At 39.8% G+C, this 20,888-nt stretch overlaps 1 protein-coding gene across 1 annotated transcript in view; it reads right to left on the reverse strand.

Annotated features, from left to right (window-relative positions):
* The window catches only part of DERA (deoxyribose-phosphate aldolase), an 82,475-nt gene that overhangs the window by 3,436 nt on the left and 58,151 nt on the right, over positions 1 to 20,888 (reverse strand). The window contains exon 7 of the mRNA XM_072954410.1: positions 2,075 to 2,187. Coding sequence (XP_072810511.1) covers positions 2,075 to 2,187 — 113 coding nt within the window. The remainder of the gene's footprint in view (positions 1 to 2,074; positions 2,188 to 20,888) is intronic.

Raw genomic sequence — 20,888 nt, forward strand, 5'->3', positions numbered from 1 at the left:
CTGGAAGGCGGCCCATCACATTTCAAAACACCCCTTAAATCAACGATGTAGAAGCTTTACAGTCTACAGGCTGCCCGGGCAGTTTGTCAACAACCTGAAAAAATGTCCCTGATTTGTAGATAGACACACAGGTCCTCTCTGTGTAAAATCAAATGCGATTAAGATGAATATGAGTTGACCTGTACCTGTCTGTTTCTCAGTAAAACCAGAATGAACTTTGTTTACTAGCTGAGGAAAGGGACAATATAATTAAAGAGAGAATAAAGAAAGACAGCAGAATGTTCTTCCTTCTCTACTCTGGTCTAGAACATTGAACATTTAAAACTTTTATTGAAAGTCTTTGTTCTTCTGGGAAGGGACTTGTTCACTTTTGCATCCCTAGCATTTAACATAGGTTAACATAGCACAGAGGTAACAACTCAATGAATGCTTATTGAAAACAAAACAGGACTGACTCCCCCATGGAAAGTTTTAGTCCTGACTACTGAGCTTATGAAATGTACAGATGCCTGAGGGTTATCCCTGACCCAGGAGTGAGGGGTGAGGACCCAGGAGTGAGGGGTGAGGACCCAGGAGTGAGGGGTGAGGACCCAGGAGTGAGGCGTGAGGACCCAGGATGAGGGGTGAGGACCCAGGCATCTATAAATATAAGAGGCTTCACATCTCTCTGGATGTTCTTTGACTGAGAATAAGACCCATCGGTCTGGTGAGTGGTGATGATCTTATTTGAGGGGCCCAAAGCTAGAGTTCTCATTTTTACAGCTTTTCTTACTTTCCTTTTTTTTTTTTTTTCTTTTTAAATTCAGGTCACTGAAGAAAGGCTATCAGGTAGAGGTTACTCAAGTTGGGTCAGCTTTCCTATGTAGGTCACAGTAGATCTTTATCTCATCTGTACTCTTTTAAGATATGAAGGTATTCTGAAGGAGAAAATTCTGGAAGGAGTTCGTTTCCTCTCTAGCCCAGGTGCATTCTAAAAAAGGTCTCCGATTCCAAAGTAAACTGAAATACAGTCATATATAAAGTTATCATGTCCAGTTGGCAAAGGATTAAAGTTCTTTTTTGGGTTTCCATTCAGCAGAAATCAAGAGATTCGTTTTAAAAGATGCCTTCTCAGGAAGTGAAAGTCTCATTTAAAAAAAAAAATTACCTTTCTCTCCAATAATGTAAAAAACAAAAATCCTTTGAGATAATTTGCAGCTAAACAAGCAACTTGAGGTGAAAAGGAAAATCCAAATTCATTTTAAGAAACACCTCATATGCATTTTTCCATTTAAATTTGTATGTTGCAAACAAAAATGTATTATTTTTTGAAAAGCTGACAAAAGCAAGCATATACCCTCCTCAGCTTAACAGTCTTCCAAAGAGCACATCCAACTGCCATAAAACGCAAAAATGGATATTTAATTCAAGAGCTATATAACGTCTAGCTACCTTTTCCCTGCTGTTTCACAGCATTTCATTATTTTGTTTAATAAGTTCATCTCCTCGAGAATTTTCTCTTCACCTCATATTATTAAAAGTAATAAGTTTTTCTGGACCGGGGGTTTCCCAACAGAAAAACCAATTTATGTGTGTCCTTCAATAATGACAGGAAAAGATTATTTCCCATTATATTGCATACTTTTCATATCACCACCACAGCTTATCATTCAATAAATGTTACTCTGCAATTCTTTCCATTCCTCAAGGAAGTTTAATTTCTGCATTAACCTGTTTTCGCCGGCCAACGCCTTACCAGAAAGCCTCTGCGTTGCAGCAGAATTAGTTCGTTAAAGAACCCATTTAGGAATCTCTTGTCAGTGATAAAATTGTCCTCGGTTAATAAAAGGACATAAAGTGAGTTTACATCTTGATCACACATACCGACTCCCACACTCTCACTCACTTTCTGTTAGTCGCACAGTTTTTCCTCCACGAACGTATTCTTTTGTAATAAAAGGTAAATTAAACATTTATCTTAATAAAGGTAACTTGCTCACACCATCTGCGTGTAAAGACGGTTATCGTGGTTGTAACTAAGATTATAAATAACATTATCTTCACTCTGAAGAAAGATGTGCTGGCGATAACGTACCTTGTTTCCAGTTTTCCAGAAGAAGTCTCTAATGGCCCGTAGCATTACTATAGCTACTGGGAAGGTGGCATTCACTGATTCTTTTCCAGTAGAGGTCTTAATAAAATCTGATCCTGAAACAAAAGGAAGAAAAACTCCATGTTAATGAAAAAACCTATTTTTCATACTTTTGAGTTGGCAGAAGAAATTAGTTGTGTAATAATTTTTTTTCCTGAGGAACACAACTTCATTTTTTCATTAATTATTGGAAAAATACAACTGACTCGTTCTTAAAATCATTCTGTCCATACTTTTTTCCCCTCTTACTGTAAGATGAATTAAATTAGGCACCAAATGGATTCTCACTGACCTCTGGGGCTCCTGCCTCCGTATTTCTGTATCACCAATTAAAATCAAGTTGGTTTATTTAATGCGTAGCTGAGATTAATAGAAACAATCGTATGCCCTGTGCTTAATATCATATACCGTAACACTTTAAGGCAAAACTAGAGCGCCAAGTCATTTTCCCCTCCTTTTCTTATGTGTGACGGAAAGTACACAGTACAGCTGTGTCCACACAAGGAGAATCACCATTAGCTGATATCTACTGCATTGTTTGGTAATGAAAGCTCCATCTTCCAACCAGATCGGGATTTTTATGAAAGACACCATACATTTTCAACTTGCAAATATTTTATTTATTTTTATTTTTATTTTGTGTGTGTGCGAAAGCCAGTTTTACGGAAGTACAGTCAATTACAATGTGTCAGTTTCTGGTGTACAGCACAATCTCCCAGTCATGCATATACATACATATATTTGTTTTCATATATTTTTTCCATGAAAGGTTATTACAAGATATTGAACATAGTTCCCTGTGCTATACAAAATAAACTTCAGAAAAATCTATTTTTATATATACCAGCTAACATTTGTAAATCTCAAACTCCCAAATTCATTTCCTCCCACCCCCTTTCCCTGGTAACCGTAAGATTGTTCACTATGTCTGCGAGTCTGTTCCTGTTTTGTAGATGAGTTCATAGTGTCCTTTTTTTTTTTAGATTCACATATGAGTGATATCATATGGTATTTTTCTTTCTCTTTCTGGCTTAATGAGAATAACATTACTAACAACTTACCTCAGTATATAGTCCATTTGTTACAATTAATAAACCAGTATTGAAATATTACTTTTAACTAAAATCTACACTTTATTTAGATTTCCTTAGTTTTACTCAGAATCCAACTTCAACCAGGATACTATAATACATTTGTCATATTTCCATAGGCTCCTCTTGGCTGTGACAAGTTTCTTAAACTTTCCTTATTTTGATGACCTTGACAACTGTAAAGTGTACTGGCCAGGTATTTAGTAAAATTTCCCCCAGTTGGAATTTGTCTAATGTTCTTCTCATCATTACATGTTTTTGGGAAAGAAGACCATTGAGGCAAAGTGCCATTTTCACCACATCCATATCAAGGGTGCATACCATCAATATGACTTACCATTAAAGTTGACCTTGAGCATGGGTGGAGGTGGTGTCTGCCAAATCACCCCTTTCTCCCTATTTTCCATACTGTACTCTTTGGAAAGAAGTCCTTATGTGTATCCCACATTTAACGAATGGGGAGATGCAACCTACCCTTCAGGGAGGAGTAAACATACTTGTTATTTGGACTTATTGACATGAGAGATTTTTTGAGAGATTTTTCTCTTCTCCATTTATTTATTTATAATAATTTATTTATATCAGTATAGACTCAAAGATATATATATATATTCCACTTTCACATTCTTTGATTAGCATCACTAAATCACCCAAGATCTCATACAGGATACACAAAATAGTAAAAGTGGAAATCACAGATACTCAGGTTGAAGCTGAAATGGAGACACCCAGCTTTTCACCCATACTTTCTTCTCCTACTTTCCTCCTGTGGGACTACAATGTGCATTTGCCATTAAGAATATTCAATTCTGCTTTGTAGTAAACCAGAAAACAAGATGGGATGAATGAAATTCACAAGAAATATTAAGTAGAGATAATGAGCAAGCAATTGGTTTTGGAGACATAGGTAAAATTCATGTGTTAAGAACAGATAGAAAAGTCCACTGTAATTCTTTCCTTTTTCCTTTCTCTGGATTTTTCTATTTGTCTTTGGTTTTCTTCAGTTTGAATATTATATATCTAGGTTTGTGTCTTTTTCGTTTGTTCATTTTCCAGTATTTATTGTGCTAAGTGTTCTCTGAGCTTCCTGGACCTGCAGTTTGGTGTCTGTCATTAATTATGAAAAATTCTTGGCCATTATTACTTCAGATATGTTGTCTGCTCAATTTTCTCTTCCTTTCTTCATGTATTCCAATTGCACATGTATTACACCTTTTGAAATTATTTCACAGTTTCTGGATATTATATTCTGTTTTTTTTCATTCTTTCTTCTCTTTAAATTTCAGCTTTGGAGGTTTCTTTTGACCTATCTTCATGGTCACAGATTCTTTCCACAGCCCTATCTGATCTACTGATAAGGTACTCTTCATTTCTATTTCAGTGTTTTTGATTTCTGGCATTTCCTTTTGAATATTTCTTAAGATTTCCATCTCTCTGTATATGTTACCTATTGCTCCTTCATGCTGTCTACCTTTTCTATTAAAATCATTAACATATTAGTCAGAATTACCTTAAATTTCTCTTTTTTAGAAATTCTAACATACTTGTCACACCTGACTCTGGTTCTGATGTTTGTCTGCCTGTACACTGCATTTTCCCTGCCTTTTAGTATCTCTTGTAATTTTCTCTTGAATGTCAGCTGTGACATATCAGGCAATAGGAACTGAGGTAAATAGGACTTTGCTGAGATTTTACATTAACCTGGCTAGACACTGCGCTGTGCTTAATGCTGGTTGTAGCCATAGGTATCAGAGTCTTCGAATCCTATAATATCCTTGTTTTTGTCTCCCATGTTTACTTCAGGCTTCCTAAGTCTTTCTCCTCAGGGAGAGTCTCTGTCTTTTAGCTCGTCAGCTGTAATCCACTGGATTACTGGACCCCTGCTGGTGTGATGATAATGCGTGGGGAGAGGAGGTACTTCAACAATCTTACTATTAAATTTCAGTCTTTAAGTGGGTCCGTGTCCCTGGGCTGTAACCGTCACAGGTGTGTTCTGGCTTTTCTTCCTCACTCTGCGGAGGCAGAAGACTAGCGTGAAATGCCCTCCCAGGTGGGATAAGGCTCTAACAAAGTCCTCTGCCCTGGAAGGTGGGCCTTCATTAAGGAAAACGCTCTGGGCATATTTCACAATGATTATCTTCCTCTTCCCCTTCCCGAGCCAACGGGATCTTTTTTGGCTCTTCACTGTGAGAACCTGGGGTTCCTGGAGATAAAACCCACATAAGTGTGGGGGTCACACACAGCCTCCAACACTTGTTCAAAATTACCATTTAAGTGTTCCTACCAGCTTATGGCTCTAGCAGGTAAGCAGATCTTCACTGCGACTCTCAGGACATGCCTGTCTCTACAGATTTCAAGGTGGTAGTTTGCTTTGTGACCTAAGTTCTTTGATGGGTCCAAGAAAAGACCCTGATTTTCAGTATGAATTATTCAGCTTTTTCTTGCTCTAAGTACAGATATGACAGCTTCCAAGCTCATCATATGTCAAAGCACCAGAAGTCCTTAAATTTAAAGGCAAGGCTTTATTGTCTAGAAATCATGTATGGAGATATAAATTATACACAGTATGTAAGGTAGTTATGGATCTAGGCCAAGTAAGTATTATCGCCAGCAAGAACTGGAAAGGCTCAGAGAGATTTAGTTGAGCTGAAACAGGGGAAGGCTTCATCGAACAGGTGGAATTTGGGAGAGACCCTGAAGAAGAGATAAAATGGAAAGATGAGAGGGCACGTAGATGAACACCACCATTAGGAAAAAACACCAAAAGCACAGCAAGTGTAAGACACATCCCAACAGTAGTAAATGGACCCATCTCTGTGAAGGAGAGGGAGCACAGGGGTAGGGAGTGGTGATATTCAGGGTGTATGTTTCAGTGTGTGTTTTAGGACCTGTGACTGCAAAAATCCTTTAGGACATAGGAGGCCTGATCACCTGAAATCAGTGCTTACAATGCTAAATTTGGTGTGTTGGATAGGTGGAGGGGAAACAACTGAGAGTCAGAGACCACATGAGAGACTCAAAGAGCAGGCAGGTGGACACCACTGGCTACTTCTTGAAATCCAGGAATGAGGCCTCGCTTTAATTACACACAGGACTTTTGAAAGTACACCAGTATTTTACAACTGGCAAAAGAACAATGGATTTTCCAGTGGGACTAAGTAGGCACACACTTTGTTTTACTTATTTTAATATTGCTCCCCTTGCCCTTCTGCTAAAACAAAATTACCTTAGAGAAATAAATGCTAGACTTTGAATTAGGAACACCACAGAGCACCACAGAGTCTCCTCAGAGCTCATGTGAAACCGACATTAACCAAGCTCACCTCTGCTCAGCTTGGGGGAAAAAACCTTATGTGACAATATCACACAATTAAAACAGCTATCCATATAAATATTCTTTCATCGGTGCCCACAATTTCAACGAAATAACTAAACTAGGAGATGAAAGGCCAGAAAAGTCAAAAGTAGCACATGAAATAGACTAGTATTCAAATGTGATTAGTTGAAATTAAAATGAGTAATAAATTTATAGTATTATATTAAGTTGTATTTTTTTTTTATTTTCCTAATTTGAAATCTCTAGCACAAGACTTTTTCTGTGGTCTAAAGCAACTCAAAGCTTTTCTAAGGCCTATAATTACAAGTCTCCATGGTACAGTTTCATTAAAAACTTTCATTAAACAACAGCTGCCCTTGTATATGGTCTTCTAATCAATTTGGTCAAACAGAATGACTTCTAATCAGCTGTTGATAAAAATAGAAGATGAAATTTTAATTCTAATAGATTAACCACAAACTCAAGACAGTCTTCAAAATCCATCTAGTTCTATTCTCCAGTGGATTTAATGACTATTCAGCAACTCATTACTAAATAGAACAAGATGAACATTTTCCAGTTCATTAAAGAAATGTACTATGTATTTTTGCATTGTCCTCATGATTCGTTACAGGGAGTCTTAATTACAAGATAATGGATAATGGTTATTAAATGCAGACTGCAGTAATGAAGCTCTATTCATTTGCAAACCTCAGAGACTGCAAAGAGAGGAAAATAAAATTACTAGCTTCAAAAGATTAACGGATCAAATTATTATTCAATTTTGAAAATCTCATTCAGACTTCATAGAAACAAGAAGAGATTAAAAACTAGCATTAAGACCAAAGTAGTACATTAAAAAAAAATAATATCTTAAGGCTATTACTACATAATAAGCTTCAGATGTGATTATTAGAAAAACATATAGCTAACAATGGGAAAACATACATTTTTATTTCCTGAACAAATCTTATTTATGAGATAGGAAGTTACTAGTAGGATCTTAAAGAAAGTCTTGGTGAGCATGGAAGATATATGCTACCATGCTACAAAAGAACAGCTCAACAGAAGGTGTTATTAACATTTTATACCTCACTAATGAAAAATAGGATTTAAAATCAACTGCTGCTTGAGAAAGCTTGTCATTAAGTGGAATTCACGCCAACCCTATAATAAGAGCTTCTAGGCACATTATTCATTAGTACCATGTTTTCTATCGCTCTGTAAGAAATTACTGATTAAAGTTAGCAAGAGAGATTTGTATGGTAATTCTGACACTAATTTATATTTGCAATCTGCAGTGGGGCACTTTAAAAAATATACTGTACAAAAATATGAAGCCCCAAATCAAAACCATATTCCTAGATACTGTATAATAATTTGGGGTGAGGTATAAAGATCAGCGCATGGTACAAGGTCCGGCCAGAGTAAGGATGGAAGCAGAAGGCTCCTGTGAAGGTATCAATATGGTGCCCGTACTTAGTCTGGAGACAATTACACAACAAAGCCATCCTTACATGATCCAGGGATACTGGCTAACCTTGTGAAAAGTGGGAGAAATGTTTCCTAAAACAGAAAGGAAAGCCCAAGAAGGAAAGAAAAAACAAGAAAAACACCAGCTCTCTCAGTTCTTTCCTTCAATCGGAATCGTGAGCCCTGGAAACACTTCTCGTGTGGTCCAGTCCATCACGTGAAAAAGGCAACAGAGCATCATAATTCAGCAGTAAGGCATGTTCAAGCAGAAGGGCAATCACAAAGCAATCACAATCTCAGAGTTAGAACATATCTCTGCTACCCCGAAGGCAAGATTGGCTCACGATAACCACATTGCTTGCAGTAGCCTTTCCCTCCATTAAAAAAAAAAAAAAATTTGTGCCCATTTAAAACAATGCAGAACAGTATGATTCAAATGAAATGCAAGGTGGGAACTCTGACTACATAATCCTTGGTAATTGCCAGTAATGTCCCGGGGAGAATATTCTAAACAATTAAGCTGACCACACAAAGACATGCGTTAGAATCACTTGACACAAACAAGGGTCCTTGAGTTACGTCTAATATGCCAGAAGTTTCCTTTCACTTCTAACACTTACCTTATTTGACGTGACTTTTAGAATTCTCATAATGTTAGAGATGAGTTACCAACCAGTGCAAAGAACACCTATTTTATAGCAGACGTAAACTGCTTAAGTTTTCAGATTTTGAAAATAACATCTATTTTATAGTTGATTTCATTTACTTAATTTGTCAAATAACTCTAGTTTTTGGTTTTTGTTTGTTTGTTTGTTTTTACCAATTTGATACAATGACTATTTAAGTCAAAAGTTTACAAGGCCATATTGCCAGCCTTTTGGGCCAAGAGTCCAACTGGGAAACGACAGAATGCCTCCTAAATGGAGCTCTGTACCTCCTCCAGCATTTACTACGGTGTTAATGCTCCTGAGAATGTGTCCACAGAGAGTGAACAGCTCAGAGATGGGCGCCCCATGCTGTAACGTCCTAGTTCTCACCGCTCTCCTTCCTTCTCCCTTTTAGTAAAGTTACCGAGGAAGCAGAGTTAAAGGCAGAAGCCCTAGAAGATCTGCAGTCAAAACCAAAGATTGTGAAATTAGATGGTGGGAATAGTCACACAACTTTGCGAATATACTGAAAACCCCTGAACTGCACCCTTTCAAGGTGAATTCTTTCTTACAGGAATTACATCTCAATTTAAAACAAAAGGAAGTGTGTTCATGAGGGAGAAAGGGGTTGGAAAAGGAACTAGTACAACTAAGTCTAAATAAAAGGATCAATTCGCTGACAGATTAAGTACATAGAGTTATCTGTCCCTCACCCCTTTCCTGAACTCATGTCTTCCGGCTGCTTCGTCATCTGTCCAAGTGGTTTCCCACCAGCTCCCACGTATGACACCCATAATCCAGACCTCCCCTCTCATCGTCATTAAGGATTACAGGGTAACTCTTAGCTGTCACTGGTCTAAACAGATATGGTTACCCACTGATAATGCTTCACTCTATGCATAAGGTTAATCAGATGAATGACATTCATATTCAAGCACTAAGCAACCTACAGCATTAAGTTTGAAGAAAAATAAACACTCAATGCATTTATCATTATAGTTCCTTAACAGTTCCTCTTAAAAACATTTTTAAGAATGGCACCAACACTGAGAATTTCATGCTGGCCAAAGAGGGAATTCTGGTTAAAAGGTCTTTAAGGACCAGAGCAATGATGGCCACTGGGGTCACTGACTCTACCCTGTGCACGGTCTAGGACTGCTCTGTCCAATATGGTGGTCACTCACCAATGTGGCTGCTGAGCACCCGAAAAGTGGTTAAGTCCAAACTGGGATGGGACACAAGTGTAAAATACACATGGGGTTTTGAAGACTTAATATAAAAAACAGAACGTAAAATATCTCACTCATCATTTTCAAATTGATTATGTGCTGAAATGATATAGTGTGGATTTATTGGGTTAAATAAAATATGTTTTTATAATTACTTTCACCTGTCTCTTTTTACTTTTTTAATGTGGCTATTAAAATGTATTTAAGTTATTTATCTCCATTAGGCAGCACCGGTCTAGGGCTTCAGTGAAATGCCAAAATCTGTAATCACCTTGCACAGCCTACAATTTGATATCCTTTTAAACGAATATCCTTTACATATTGCTTTAAATTCATTTGGAACAACAAAAAAGGCTTAATTCTGCTTAAAAGTAGAATAAGAAGATTCCTGGTGATAGCACTTAACTATATTCTCTCTTGTCCAAAAACTTTGGCTCTGCCCCTTCCAATCTGAACACTTCACTCAGTCAAACAAAAGCTCTGTAATTAACTGGACCCACCCTTCTTAGAAAAGCAGAGAAGATCCGTTTGGAGAACAAAAGAGCATGTCCATAGAATGTCTTACGCCCAATCCAAATTATGTATTATAGAGAAATTCTAGCAAATGCAAGTTTCTCTGTCTTGAATGTTTCCAGTGGTTTCAATGCCTCTTCTGGATTAGCAACCCAGGAAACTGGCCAGCTGACTAGCCCCTAATCCTGTCTGGAATTGGCCTTACTTTTAGTTTTCAAACATGTGGGAGGAACTCTAAAACTACACTTATAAATGCATGACTGTGTATGACTTGTGCTCACAGCTCTGTGCTCAACCCAACCATCCTACCCAACCCCTTCAACTAGTATTTACTGCACACCTACGATGTGCTAGGGGTGGTATAAAAACTCAGGACACGGCAGAGTACAAGACAAAGCTTTCATTTATGGGACTCTGTACCAACAGATATAAAATGACTTAGTTACATAAGTTATATTTGTTTTCTCTTTCTCTTGATCTGGCTACCTAAAAAAAAAAATTGTATCTTTTCTCCATCACATTACCCTCTGTTTTTCAGAGAGCTGGTGGCATTGCTGAGAAGGAAAAAAATGAGATCCATGACATCAGGCCTGTAACCTATGATCAAAAGAAAATGCTAGAAATACACACGGGCATTGTCACTGGAGAGGTATAATAGTTTGGATAAAACAGGAAAGTGTTTTAGACTCAGTGTAAAATGAAAACATCCACCTATAAATCAAGTTACCAATGCCAAATGCCTCAAAATCAAAATGCTTTCCGTTTGGGCTCGCTCCTACAGCTGAACGTACTGATGGAGGGATTGCCTATGTGAAGCAAATGTTCTCTATGGACAGAGTAGTTTTAAAGTCATCTTATCTTAAAATGACACAACCGTATCTAACACGTTCTTTTTCCTTCGCATTTGCTGGGAGGGAAGAGGTAGATGGAACCTCAATACAAGGTAAAATGTGATTTGGTATCACTATATTCCGGCGAAGAAGAGAAAAATGAAGAAGCGTTTTAACAAAATAACAAGCTAGATATGCTTTAAACAACTGAATTTCATTTTGATTGTGCTTTCTATTGTCACCAGCAAGTTTGGAATATATAGCATAGATTAACATTAAAAGTCAGGTATGCTTGTGTGGGATCTATTAACTTGAGAGAAAATTACTCAAATTGAAGAAATAGCTGCTTAAAATGGATTTAGAAATACATTTTACCGAACAAAAGCAAGCTAGAAAATTAAGCTACTTTATCAGGATTAGAAAGTGCTATGAATTTTAAACACAAAGCTTTTAAAAACAATGCAGGACATATTTGAGATTATCATACCTCAATGTCATCATAAATCTTTTTTTTTCCCCCGACAACCGATGATAAGTGTGTAGAGTGACTTTTTACAGTGACCTGTCTTTCATAAAAGAAGTTGTGTGAATTTTTCTTTGGGCTGTTTTATCTCTCAGTGATTGTTTCACTGTACCTGGAGACTCGCATGCTTCCCACGAGCAGATCTATAGCTGGGTGAACCTTGAATAGCTCAGAATGGAAAGGATTTACCACGTGGCGCTCTTGGGCTGGCCACCTGGGTTACTGCAGGTACCACTTACCAACCACTCAACAAAGACAATGCCGCCTCTGTCTCCCTGTTTATAAATCACTTTCAGGTTAAAATTCTGTCTCTATTTTTCAACTTAGTCGCCCCTTCATTTTTATCTTTATTCCTGTTCACTCTGTCACCAACAGAGACCTTGATTCCTTAACAAAACAGGGCTACGCTGGCAAAGGGTAAAAGAGACAGAACCCAGATAAATCCCATCTGTGGGTGAGGGTGTAATCAGAACGGGTCACCACAAACTTTGGCCAAGTCGTGGGCACCATCAGGACAGCAGGGTCAGTCACAAATTCCTGAAGACACATGAGGCGAGGAAAAAGGTGGAAAAAGAAGCTCGTGAACTGGGCAGGAAGAATGGTTCTGACTGACCTTGACTGTGAAAAAGGCTTGAGGTAACACAACGTGCCTGCGAGTCAGACCCATTTTACATGTTAACTAGAACTTACCCGGCATCTCGCTTGATGTCACAGTTCCCTTTTTCAAGGCACTGCTTTGCCAGTGAATAAATATATATACATATGGTCATATCCTGTACTTCCCTCATAGCAGAAGGGCTATGGGTTCCCTTTCTGAAACTCTTAAATAGAAACCGCATACAACTGTATGGTAATAATGTATATTTCAGACAAAGAGTTTTCACTATACACTTAATACAGAGGTTTTATCTGTCTCTCACAGAACTTTCTATTACAAAACTAATAGGTTTGATTTAAGGCTATTCGTTTGTAGGAGATCCCCTCCCCTGAAAACAAAATTTCTTTTATATATATTTATATATATATATATACACATATATACACACATACATATGATCTTCACTCTCATTCCTAAAATTTTGATACATATGTAATGTTTTTAATACTACCTATATAATTGCCTTGAGTGTGGCATTTATTTCCTTCCCCCTAAAGTACATGTTATATCGTAGATATAATTTCTCCCAGGCATTTCAGCAGAGTTGTTAAATGTCAAAATTCAAAGTGAATACATGGGTAACTTTACAATGTGAAACCTCAGTGAAGAAAAAACTTCAGCTGTTACATTGATTACCAAAAAACGGGAAATGGGATTCACAAGGATAACCTATACAGTGAAAAGGCATTTAGAAAACTGGGTGAGAGACAGTTAACAGCGTCAACTTGTGCTGGAGATCCATTTACTTGTGCTTCTGTCACACATATCCTAAATTTATTCTTGAGAAAGAAGGTTCTCTGGGTTGACTGGGCCCAGGTTTTCATATTTAATACATGTAACTAAAGAGCACAAAAATTTCTAAGTCTGAGGAGCTAAAAAGTGTTGAAATATGGAATGAACAGATAAGATGGATTTGATGATGGCATTTTTCACTTCAAAACTTTCAACCATCTCAGAGGCTAGAATTTCCACTCTCCAGCATCTGAATTTAACCTAATAGTCCATTGTCCCCTTCTGCTACTCACCATAAAGTACCGTGGACTCTAGCTAACTCTGATGATGATGGTATAACCACAATAGTAGCAGGAGGAGGTCTTTTTTTCCCTAAGAACTCACTAGGTGCTTGGCTTTACACATCTACTCTTATCTAATCTCCACAACAACTCGAAAGGCAGGTACTCTTTGTATCGCCATTTACAAATGATGAAACCAAGGGTTATAGATATTAAAGAATCTGTTGAAGACAAGTTTTTAAGCCTCATGAATGGAATGTAACACAACTTTGTCTAACTCAAAGTCTGGGCTTTTCAACACTACACATTTTGCCTCCTAAACCAGACTTATTATTGTTTTGCAGAAACACCCTCTACCTTTGTACTCTCCATTCTTTCTCTCTGTCAAAATCCTACCTGGCCCAGTTCAACTGTTTCCTCCCATGTGAAGTGATACTGACATTGCTTTCTTCCCATTTTGAACGAAAATGTGATGGCTGGAGGTGTGGCAGCCATATTTCAACCATGAGGGAAATGTCAAGAGAATAACAGAGGCATCCATCCTGACACTGGTGATAAACCAGCAGCAGTGGCTGGCTACACCTCCAGACTCCTTGCTATATGAGAAAGATAATTCCTTACAGATTTGAACCATCATTGTCAAGTTCTGTGCTATTTCTAACTACACTCAGTCCCAACTGGTGCAGTCCCCAAACTGTTTGCTTTCACTTTGCTGACCTAGAAATTCAATGGGGCACTACACATTTTAATGCTCCTTTCTCGGCAGTTGCTCTCTGCAGCCAAGGATACAATGCATCAGCCCCTAGACATGCTCGGCTCTGCCTGGCTGAGACCCCTAGGATCCCATCAGCTATGTCTATCCGGTCCCCTAACTCCCTAACTCCATCCACATTGGCAAATCACACAGAAGGACTCAAGAGTCCAACTGAACAAAATGTGGAAGGAAAAGTAGCAGGTGAATAGGGGTTTGAGAAAGCTGTTAGGAATTACTAGGAAAAGCACAAGTGAAAAGTCGCAGAGTAGCAGAGATTTCTGTTGGAGAAGCCATCTGAGAGACTAGTGAATGAAGACTCTATACACCAATCTGAACAAGCTATGGAAGAAATGGAGAGCAAGGACCTGTTGCATCAACAAAGGGAAAATATAAGGAGCTCCAGCAAGAGTAAAACATGGTGGAAGGAACTAAAGTTCAAATCTTTAAAATCTAACTGGAGAAGCTACAGGGCCTGAAGAAGCTGAGAAATGTCACTGTGTGTCTGCCCCTCACTCCCTATCCCAGAAAACTGCATGCTCGCTCATCACCATCATACTGAACCACATCTAGCTGGCACTCTCATCATCGTCTACATGTAATAAATATAAAATCTTTAAAATGCATTCAGTGCTAGGCACGTTTTAATAAAGCACAATCTCTCTATTGAACATACTAAAGCCTTCAACGACTCTCCGGCTGCCTACCTGTATCAATACATGGGTTTTTATTTCATTAATTTCCTTTATAAACACTTATACAGCATTTATCATGTGCTAGGCACTGTCCTAAGAGCTTTATAAATAACCTGACAAATCTTCAAAAACAAATTGGCTGCCTGACACTTCAAGCTTCAACTCAAGCAATCTTGCTGAGAAGTTAACACGAGAAGACATCTTTTTAGAGCTACTGTATCCAAGAGGGAATCTAGAGAAATCCTCGAAGGCAGCACAGCCTTCTACTTCTGACTCTAGGGAGCCTTCCTTGACCTGCTCTGTCCCCCAGCACAGGTCGGCGGGATGACTGCTGGGTTCTGGGCTGTGCTCAGCAAGCAGTAATAAGCCTCCCTGACTGGAAACTGCTCCTTCCTGAGAGAGAAAGCAGCCACGTGTTCGAGGCGGCACAGATAATGTGCTGGAGAGGACGGCCTGCCAGCAGGTGCAATCAGGGTGCAGCGCGCGTCTGCCGTTCCCCGGGGAGTGGGGCGTGAGGGAGGGGGTGGCTGAGGGTCCTGTCCCCAGCGGGTGGAGTTGGAGGAGCAGTGTATGGGGGGGGGGGAGCAAGTTCCTTCCAGCACGTTCTAAACCAGGGCTCTCCACTAACTCACTGGGGAAGTATGCACTGTGTTTTTCTGATTGTAGTCACAGTTTCAGTCAGTTTAACCAGGCAAATTTATATTAAACTTTTTTCTGCTCTCCTCTTCTAAGCTTTTTATTTAGTAAGTGCATTAACGCACAACAACCTGATTGGCAACAGTGTCTGCAACCTAAAGAGAAAATTTCCTCTTTTCTTGAAGAATTTCTGATCTTGGCTGGACAAATGTCCTGACTTCTTTTCACTGGGAGGGCTGGACACATACACACACACAAACACACACACGCACACTTGGTGAGGAAGGGATGGGGGATATTCTGGGTTCAACTCAGTGGATTTTAAGTCAAATATTTTCCAAAAATCCACATGGAGTCCCCCTTCATCTATCTACGAGTTTTGCACAAGGAATGTTACAGTTACTGAAACTGTTACTTCTTTCAAATGAATTTAAATTGTAATAGGCTTAAACTAAAAAATGAAGATCTAACAGAGGCACTTCAGACATTAGACATAGGAAGGGGGAGAAGGGGGAGTTTAAAGAGATTGCCAGGGAGGCTTTCTAAAGCTGGACCACTCACTTTGGCATGCTTCCACCCCTGTGGTTACGTGCTCACTGTAACCCTGTCTGCTGAGAAACGCACGGTCCCATGGGGCATAATCCTCTGTGTCCACAGGACCTGACAGAATCTAATACATATTCACTTCCTCTTTTCTTTGGTTCAATATTAATAATGATACGTGAGAAAAACTTTGCCACGCTTAAAAATAAGTTTTATATGGTGGGCTTAAACACACACACACAACTGTCCTTCTTGTAACCTTGTAAGGTCTGTGCTAAGCACACGTGTGCTGTGAATGGTTTTCAGCGGTACCTGTGATGCAGTGTTCCCCAAACTTGTCTGACCACGAGACCCCTCTGTCAGAGAAGTGTTCGCTGAAATACTGTTTCACAGGACACAATTTAGAAATCATTGTTTTCGCTGAAAGTTATCCCCAAACACACAACCTTTCTTTATGCACCTGCTTGGGGGCAAGCTGGCCTCTAGAATAAGCTTTTCAATTCTGACACTCCCTTTCTAGAACTCCAGATCATCCAGTGGCACGTGCTGCTGAGTTCAGCGTGTTGACTCTCTAATGAAAACGTGTTTTGAAGTAGACTGTATTAAAAAAAAGAAAACATAATCTATTAAACATCTTAACTGTCTTTTAGCTAAATTTAATGTGAACTCTTTTGGGCAAGAAATCCTCAGTTGCTGTTTCTTCTCTTGTGTTGTTTATTTTTTAACATTTTCCTTTGTTTTTATTTGTTTTTTTGGGGGGGGGAGGTAATTAGGTTTGTTTATTTATTTATGTTTGTTTTTAACAGAAGTACTGGGGACTGAACCCAGGACCTTGTGCATGCTAAGCACACACTCTACCACTGAGCTACACCCTTCCCCCTCTTTGTTTTATTTTTCATTAAATGTTGTTTCTCTGCAGCTTAGTCTTTATCTAGTTATTCAGACTCCAATTCCCAAAACATGTTCATAAACCCCATTAAATTATTAACAGGTTTCTAACCCCTTGCAGTAAGAAATACACACACACACACACACACACACACACACAGATGATCTTTATAAATCATTCCTACCCTTGATTTTGGAAACTCTCAAGGTGTCTCTAACTTAATTGACATCAGGATTTTCTTCCATTCTTAATGAAAACTTAGTAACAAAATACATGTTAATTTTTGAAGAAAGTATGTAACAATGAACCATTAAGTCACTCTTGCCATTGTACAGAGGATCTGTGTGCAACCTGCCATCTGGTTTTTATAAAAGAGTACATAATTTAAGAATTTAAAGTGATAACTATTACAAATTTAGGAAAATAGTCAGTCCTGTACTTTCTTATGTCAGAAACCACTGGGGTCCCCCTTTTCCTCATTAGCGCCATTTTTTTTTCCTTCAATGTATTAATAAAAATTGAGAATTGTTATCTAAAAGTAATCTTTTATTTAGGATTCCAGGAAGACTCATAAATCAAAGGAAAGAAACAAGCATTGGTGGGGAAACGAGGCTGACAGGAAGCAGTAAAGGGTTCTGTTGGTTTTATTTTGTTTTCTGCAGTGGTTCTCTTTGCCTTATGTAAGGAATTATGTGTGCTTTTTTTTTCTGTCATCCATTTGTATTTTGAACATTTGATTTTACATTCAGATTTAAGTGAACTGCATATATGAAAGTGCTAGTTGACTACATAATAAACCTGTCCCATTTTTCTACCCTTAATTATTGAATTCAGCAGTTTAATACACAATTCTCAAACCTGGAAATAGTTTGCATTCTTAAAGTCTGTAAATTCTTGGCTGTCTGGAAATCGAAACATATTTCGTCAAACAAACAATACTTTACCTGGTAGTAAGTCCAAGGTCAGCCCAGAGAAGCAGGTTTTACTTTTACTGAAGCTCATTCAGCGTTTGTAACCTTGCTATTATAAAGTGCCTGGTCACCATTAACCTACTTTTATTTGGTTGGACGTAGCTGGGGAACTAAGGAAAGGAATATTTTGTCTGCAAAGTCCACACTGGGGTTTCCTTTCTAAGTTCCTAAAGCACCTGAACGCTCCACAAGTCTCCAGACAAACACCTCCTCCCCTCTTTTCTGGCTCTGGGGAGGGGGACACACAGCCCTCAGTGGTAACATTCTCCAGCTTGTTACCTCGTCCCCCTTGGAAGACTGTCCCTCTAACGCCATTTCCTCTCTTCCTGTCCTTCCTCAGCTGCATCTTCCCTCTCACTACCTACTAACACTGTTCTTACCATCCGACAGATATAAATTCAGGCAGACCCTCTGGAAATTGGCGGTGAGGTGGCAGGGTCTGGCAATCCCACATGGGTGTAGAGTTTCTCGAACAATGTCCATCTTTAAGAGCATTAAAGACAACATCACACGACACTGTAAGACTGTGGCTTCCCAAGTGTCTGTCTCCCTCCTTTGCTTCTGAGCATGACTCTCCTTCCCATCTCTGTGTGAGCTGCTGCTTCTCTGAGTCAACTGCTTGAATAAAAACCCTGGACCTTTCCAGTCGAGCCCTGAAGGAACAACCAAAGAAAACAGTAGTGGAGAGGGGTGGGTTCAACTGAAAACTATATTCAGTTCTAAGGGAGTCCCTGATCACTTCGTGGGAGTCTGGCTGTTCAAAAGCAAAACAGGAGGAGAGACAGAGCATCAGCCATGCCTGGGTGGGAGGAAGGAGAAACTGAGAAACGTTCTTCAAAAACGGTTTCAGCAGAAAAATATACTTAATAACCACTCAATTTAGAAAATACCTTCTATAATGAAAATGGCTCAAAGTAGTAGTCGTAAGCATTTTCACTTTATATTTTTGAAAGGCATTATAATAATGCAACTTGTGAGATGAGAACACTGGGAAAGGCAGAAGAAAATCCACTTTTTAACTAAGTTATCTCCTCTACCATTGTAGTCAGAAACCTCTGCCATGTGGACACAACTGCAGGTAATGTTACGAATGCTGAGGTAATTTATATGCTTTTCCTTTTTATTAAAAAATAAACAGGAGGATTTTAATTATTCACTAGAATGTTAATACAAAACCAGTGTGATAGCGGCTAACATTCTACAAACAGCCTTTTGTGACATGAATGATCTAAATTCTTTCCAATTTCATTGACTATTCAGTGCCTTCCCCATTCTCCCTGCCCAATCTAGAAGCTTTGTGACAGAGGAAACTTAACTTTCAATGCCCCAGTTGATGATAAATTTTTTACAGAAAGCATACTGTAACACTTGTTCTTGGGCCAGCATCACCCTGATAACTCAAGTAAAAGCATGAATTTCCTTTTCCTCCCCAATCACTGGAATAAGTGTATGAGTTCTCTATTTCACTTTACGTCCTTCGCTTGCTAATGTTTCCTAAACAGAAAAACAGCCTCGCTTTCTTTTATCTTCATAGCCTTACTCGGATTTCCTTAAAAATTCCTTTCTTCCTTACAAGAGAACGGCCGAGGAGAAGCGGTGAGGCCACGGTGCATTCTGCAACAGGCCAACAACAGAGTGAACCCTGGCGGTCTTGTGAGCAGAAGCAGAGGCTTGGCTTTCCAGCTGGGGAAAAGTCCTTGCTTCTCTGCAGTTCCCCATCCTGACGAATCCCAGCATTGAGAGTGGTTTTGCCCTCTCCCTCCCCGGCTCAGCGGACAGCCACCACCAAGTACCATAGGCTGCCCTCTCTGTCTCCCAGGCCGCCCACCCCTGCCCATCCCCGCTGCACTGCCTCGGGCCAGCTCCTGGCCCTGGTCAGCCAGACTGTCCCAACAGCTCCTTAACGGGCCCCCTGTCCCCTCCCTAAACGCCCTGCCCCAAAGTCAGGTCCCTAACATGGGAATCTGACCATCACTTCACCACTGCAAAGAGTCCTCCGGGAGTAAGAGGAGTCTGGACTGAGGGGGCTCACTGATCTCCATTGCCTGTGCTCGGCATACAGAGGAGGAATAGAAGATGAATGAATCACTCAATCAGCCACACATTTCTAGGGCTAAAAACTCCCAACCCATAGATGGGAGCGCAGATTCTCCAGCGCGGCCGGGCTCCTGACCCGCCTCACCCTCCACTCCTCCTGCGCGTCCTCCCCCTCCTCTCTGCGTCCCACGGTCTTCCCACCGGGAAGCACTCTCCCACGACTCTGGGTCTAAAGAGCCCGAGTTTCTCTGCCCCGAAAGGCCCTTGCTTCACATCTGCTCTTAATGACTCCTCGACAAAGGCCACATGAGTCCTGCATAGGAAGGTGAGCCTTGTTCCCGCGGCTCCTGTGTCTGGGAACAGGGCAAACCATAAATAAATCCTATTTTTCATCTCCTCACCAGACCAAGTGATGTCAGTGTCTAAAGCAAAGGGGCTACGTCTTACTTATTTCTCTCTCCCCTTTCTCTCTTATCCTTCTCCAAAGCCCAGAACAGCACCTGATAAACATGACATGCTCATCAAATTCTTGCTGGATGAGCCTGTTCAAGGGAGACAAACAACCGAGGCATTCGGATGAAGGAAACCCCCAGCCCTTCTCTTCCGGACCAGCCTCCCTCCCTCTCGCCCAGCTCCTCCATCTTCACTGCCGTCCTCAGGCCCCCTCACTCCCTCATTTCCTCCCACTCCCTGCACACTGTGGACCTGGGCGAAGTCCCCATTCAAATCCTAAACCTAAACACCCTGCAGATGAAAGGAGGAGAAGCCTCGATACTACTGTCAAGGCGGCAGAAGGATAAAAAATGTTCCTGGAGACCTGATTAGAAATACTAATTCAAGTCCTCCCAGGAAAACACAGTCACGTGTTGGCTGGGATCTACAGAACTCGTGGTGCAGGGCTAAACTGCAGTTACCCTTTCTGCTGAAATCCTGTTGGCTGGC

Source organism: Vicugna pacos, chromosome 34, assembly GCF_048564905.1.
Source record: "Vicugna pacos chromosome 34, VicPac4, whole genome shotgun sequence".
NCBI classification, from domain to species: domain Eukaryota; kingdom Metazoa; phylum Chordata; class Mammalia; order Artiodactyla; family Camelidae; genus Vicugna; species Vicugna pacos.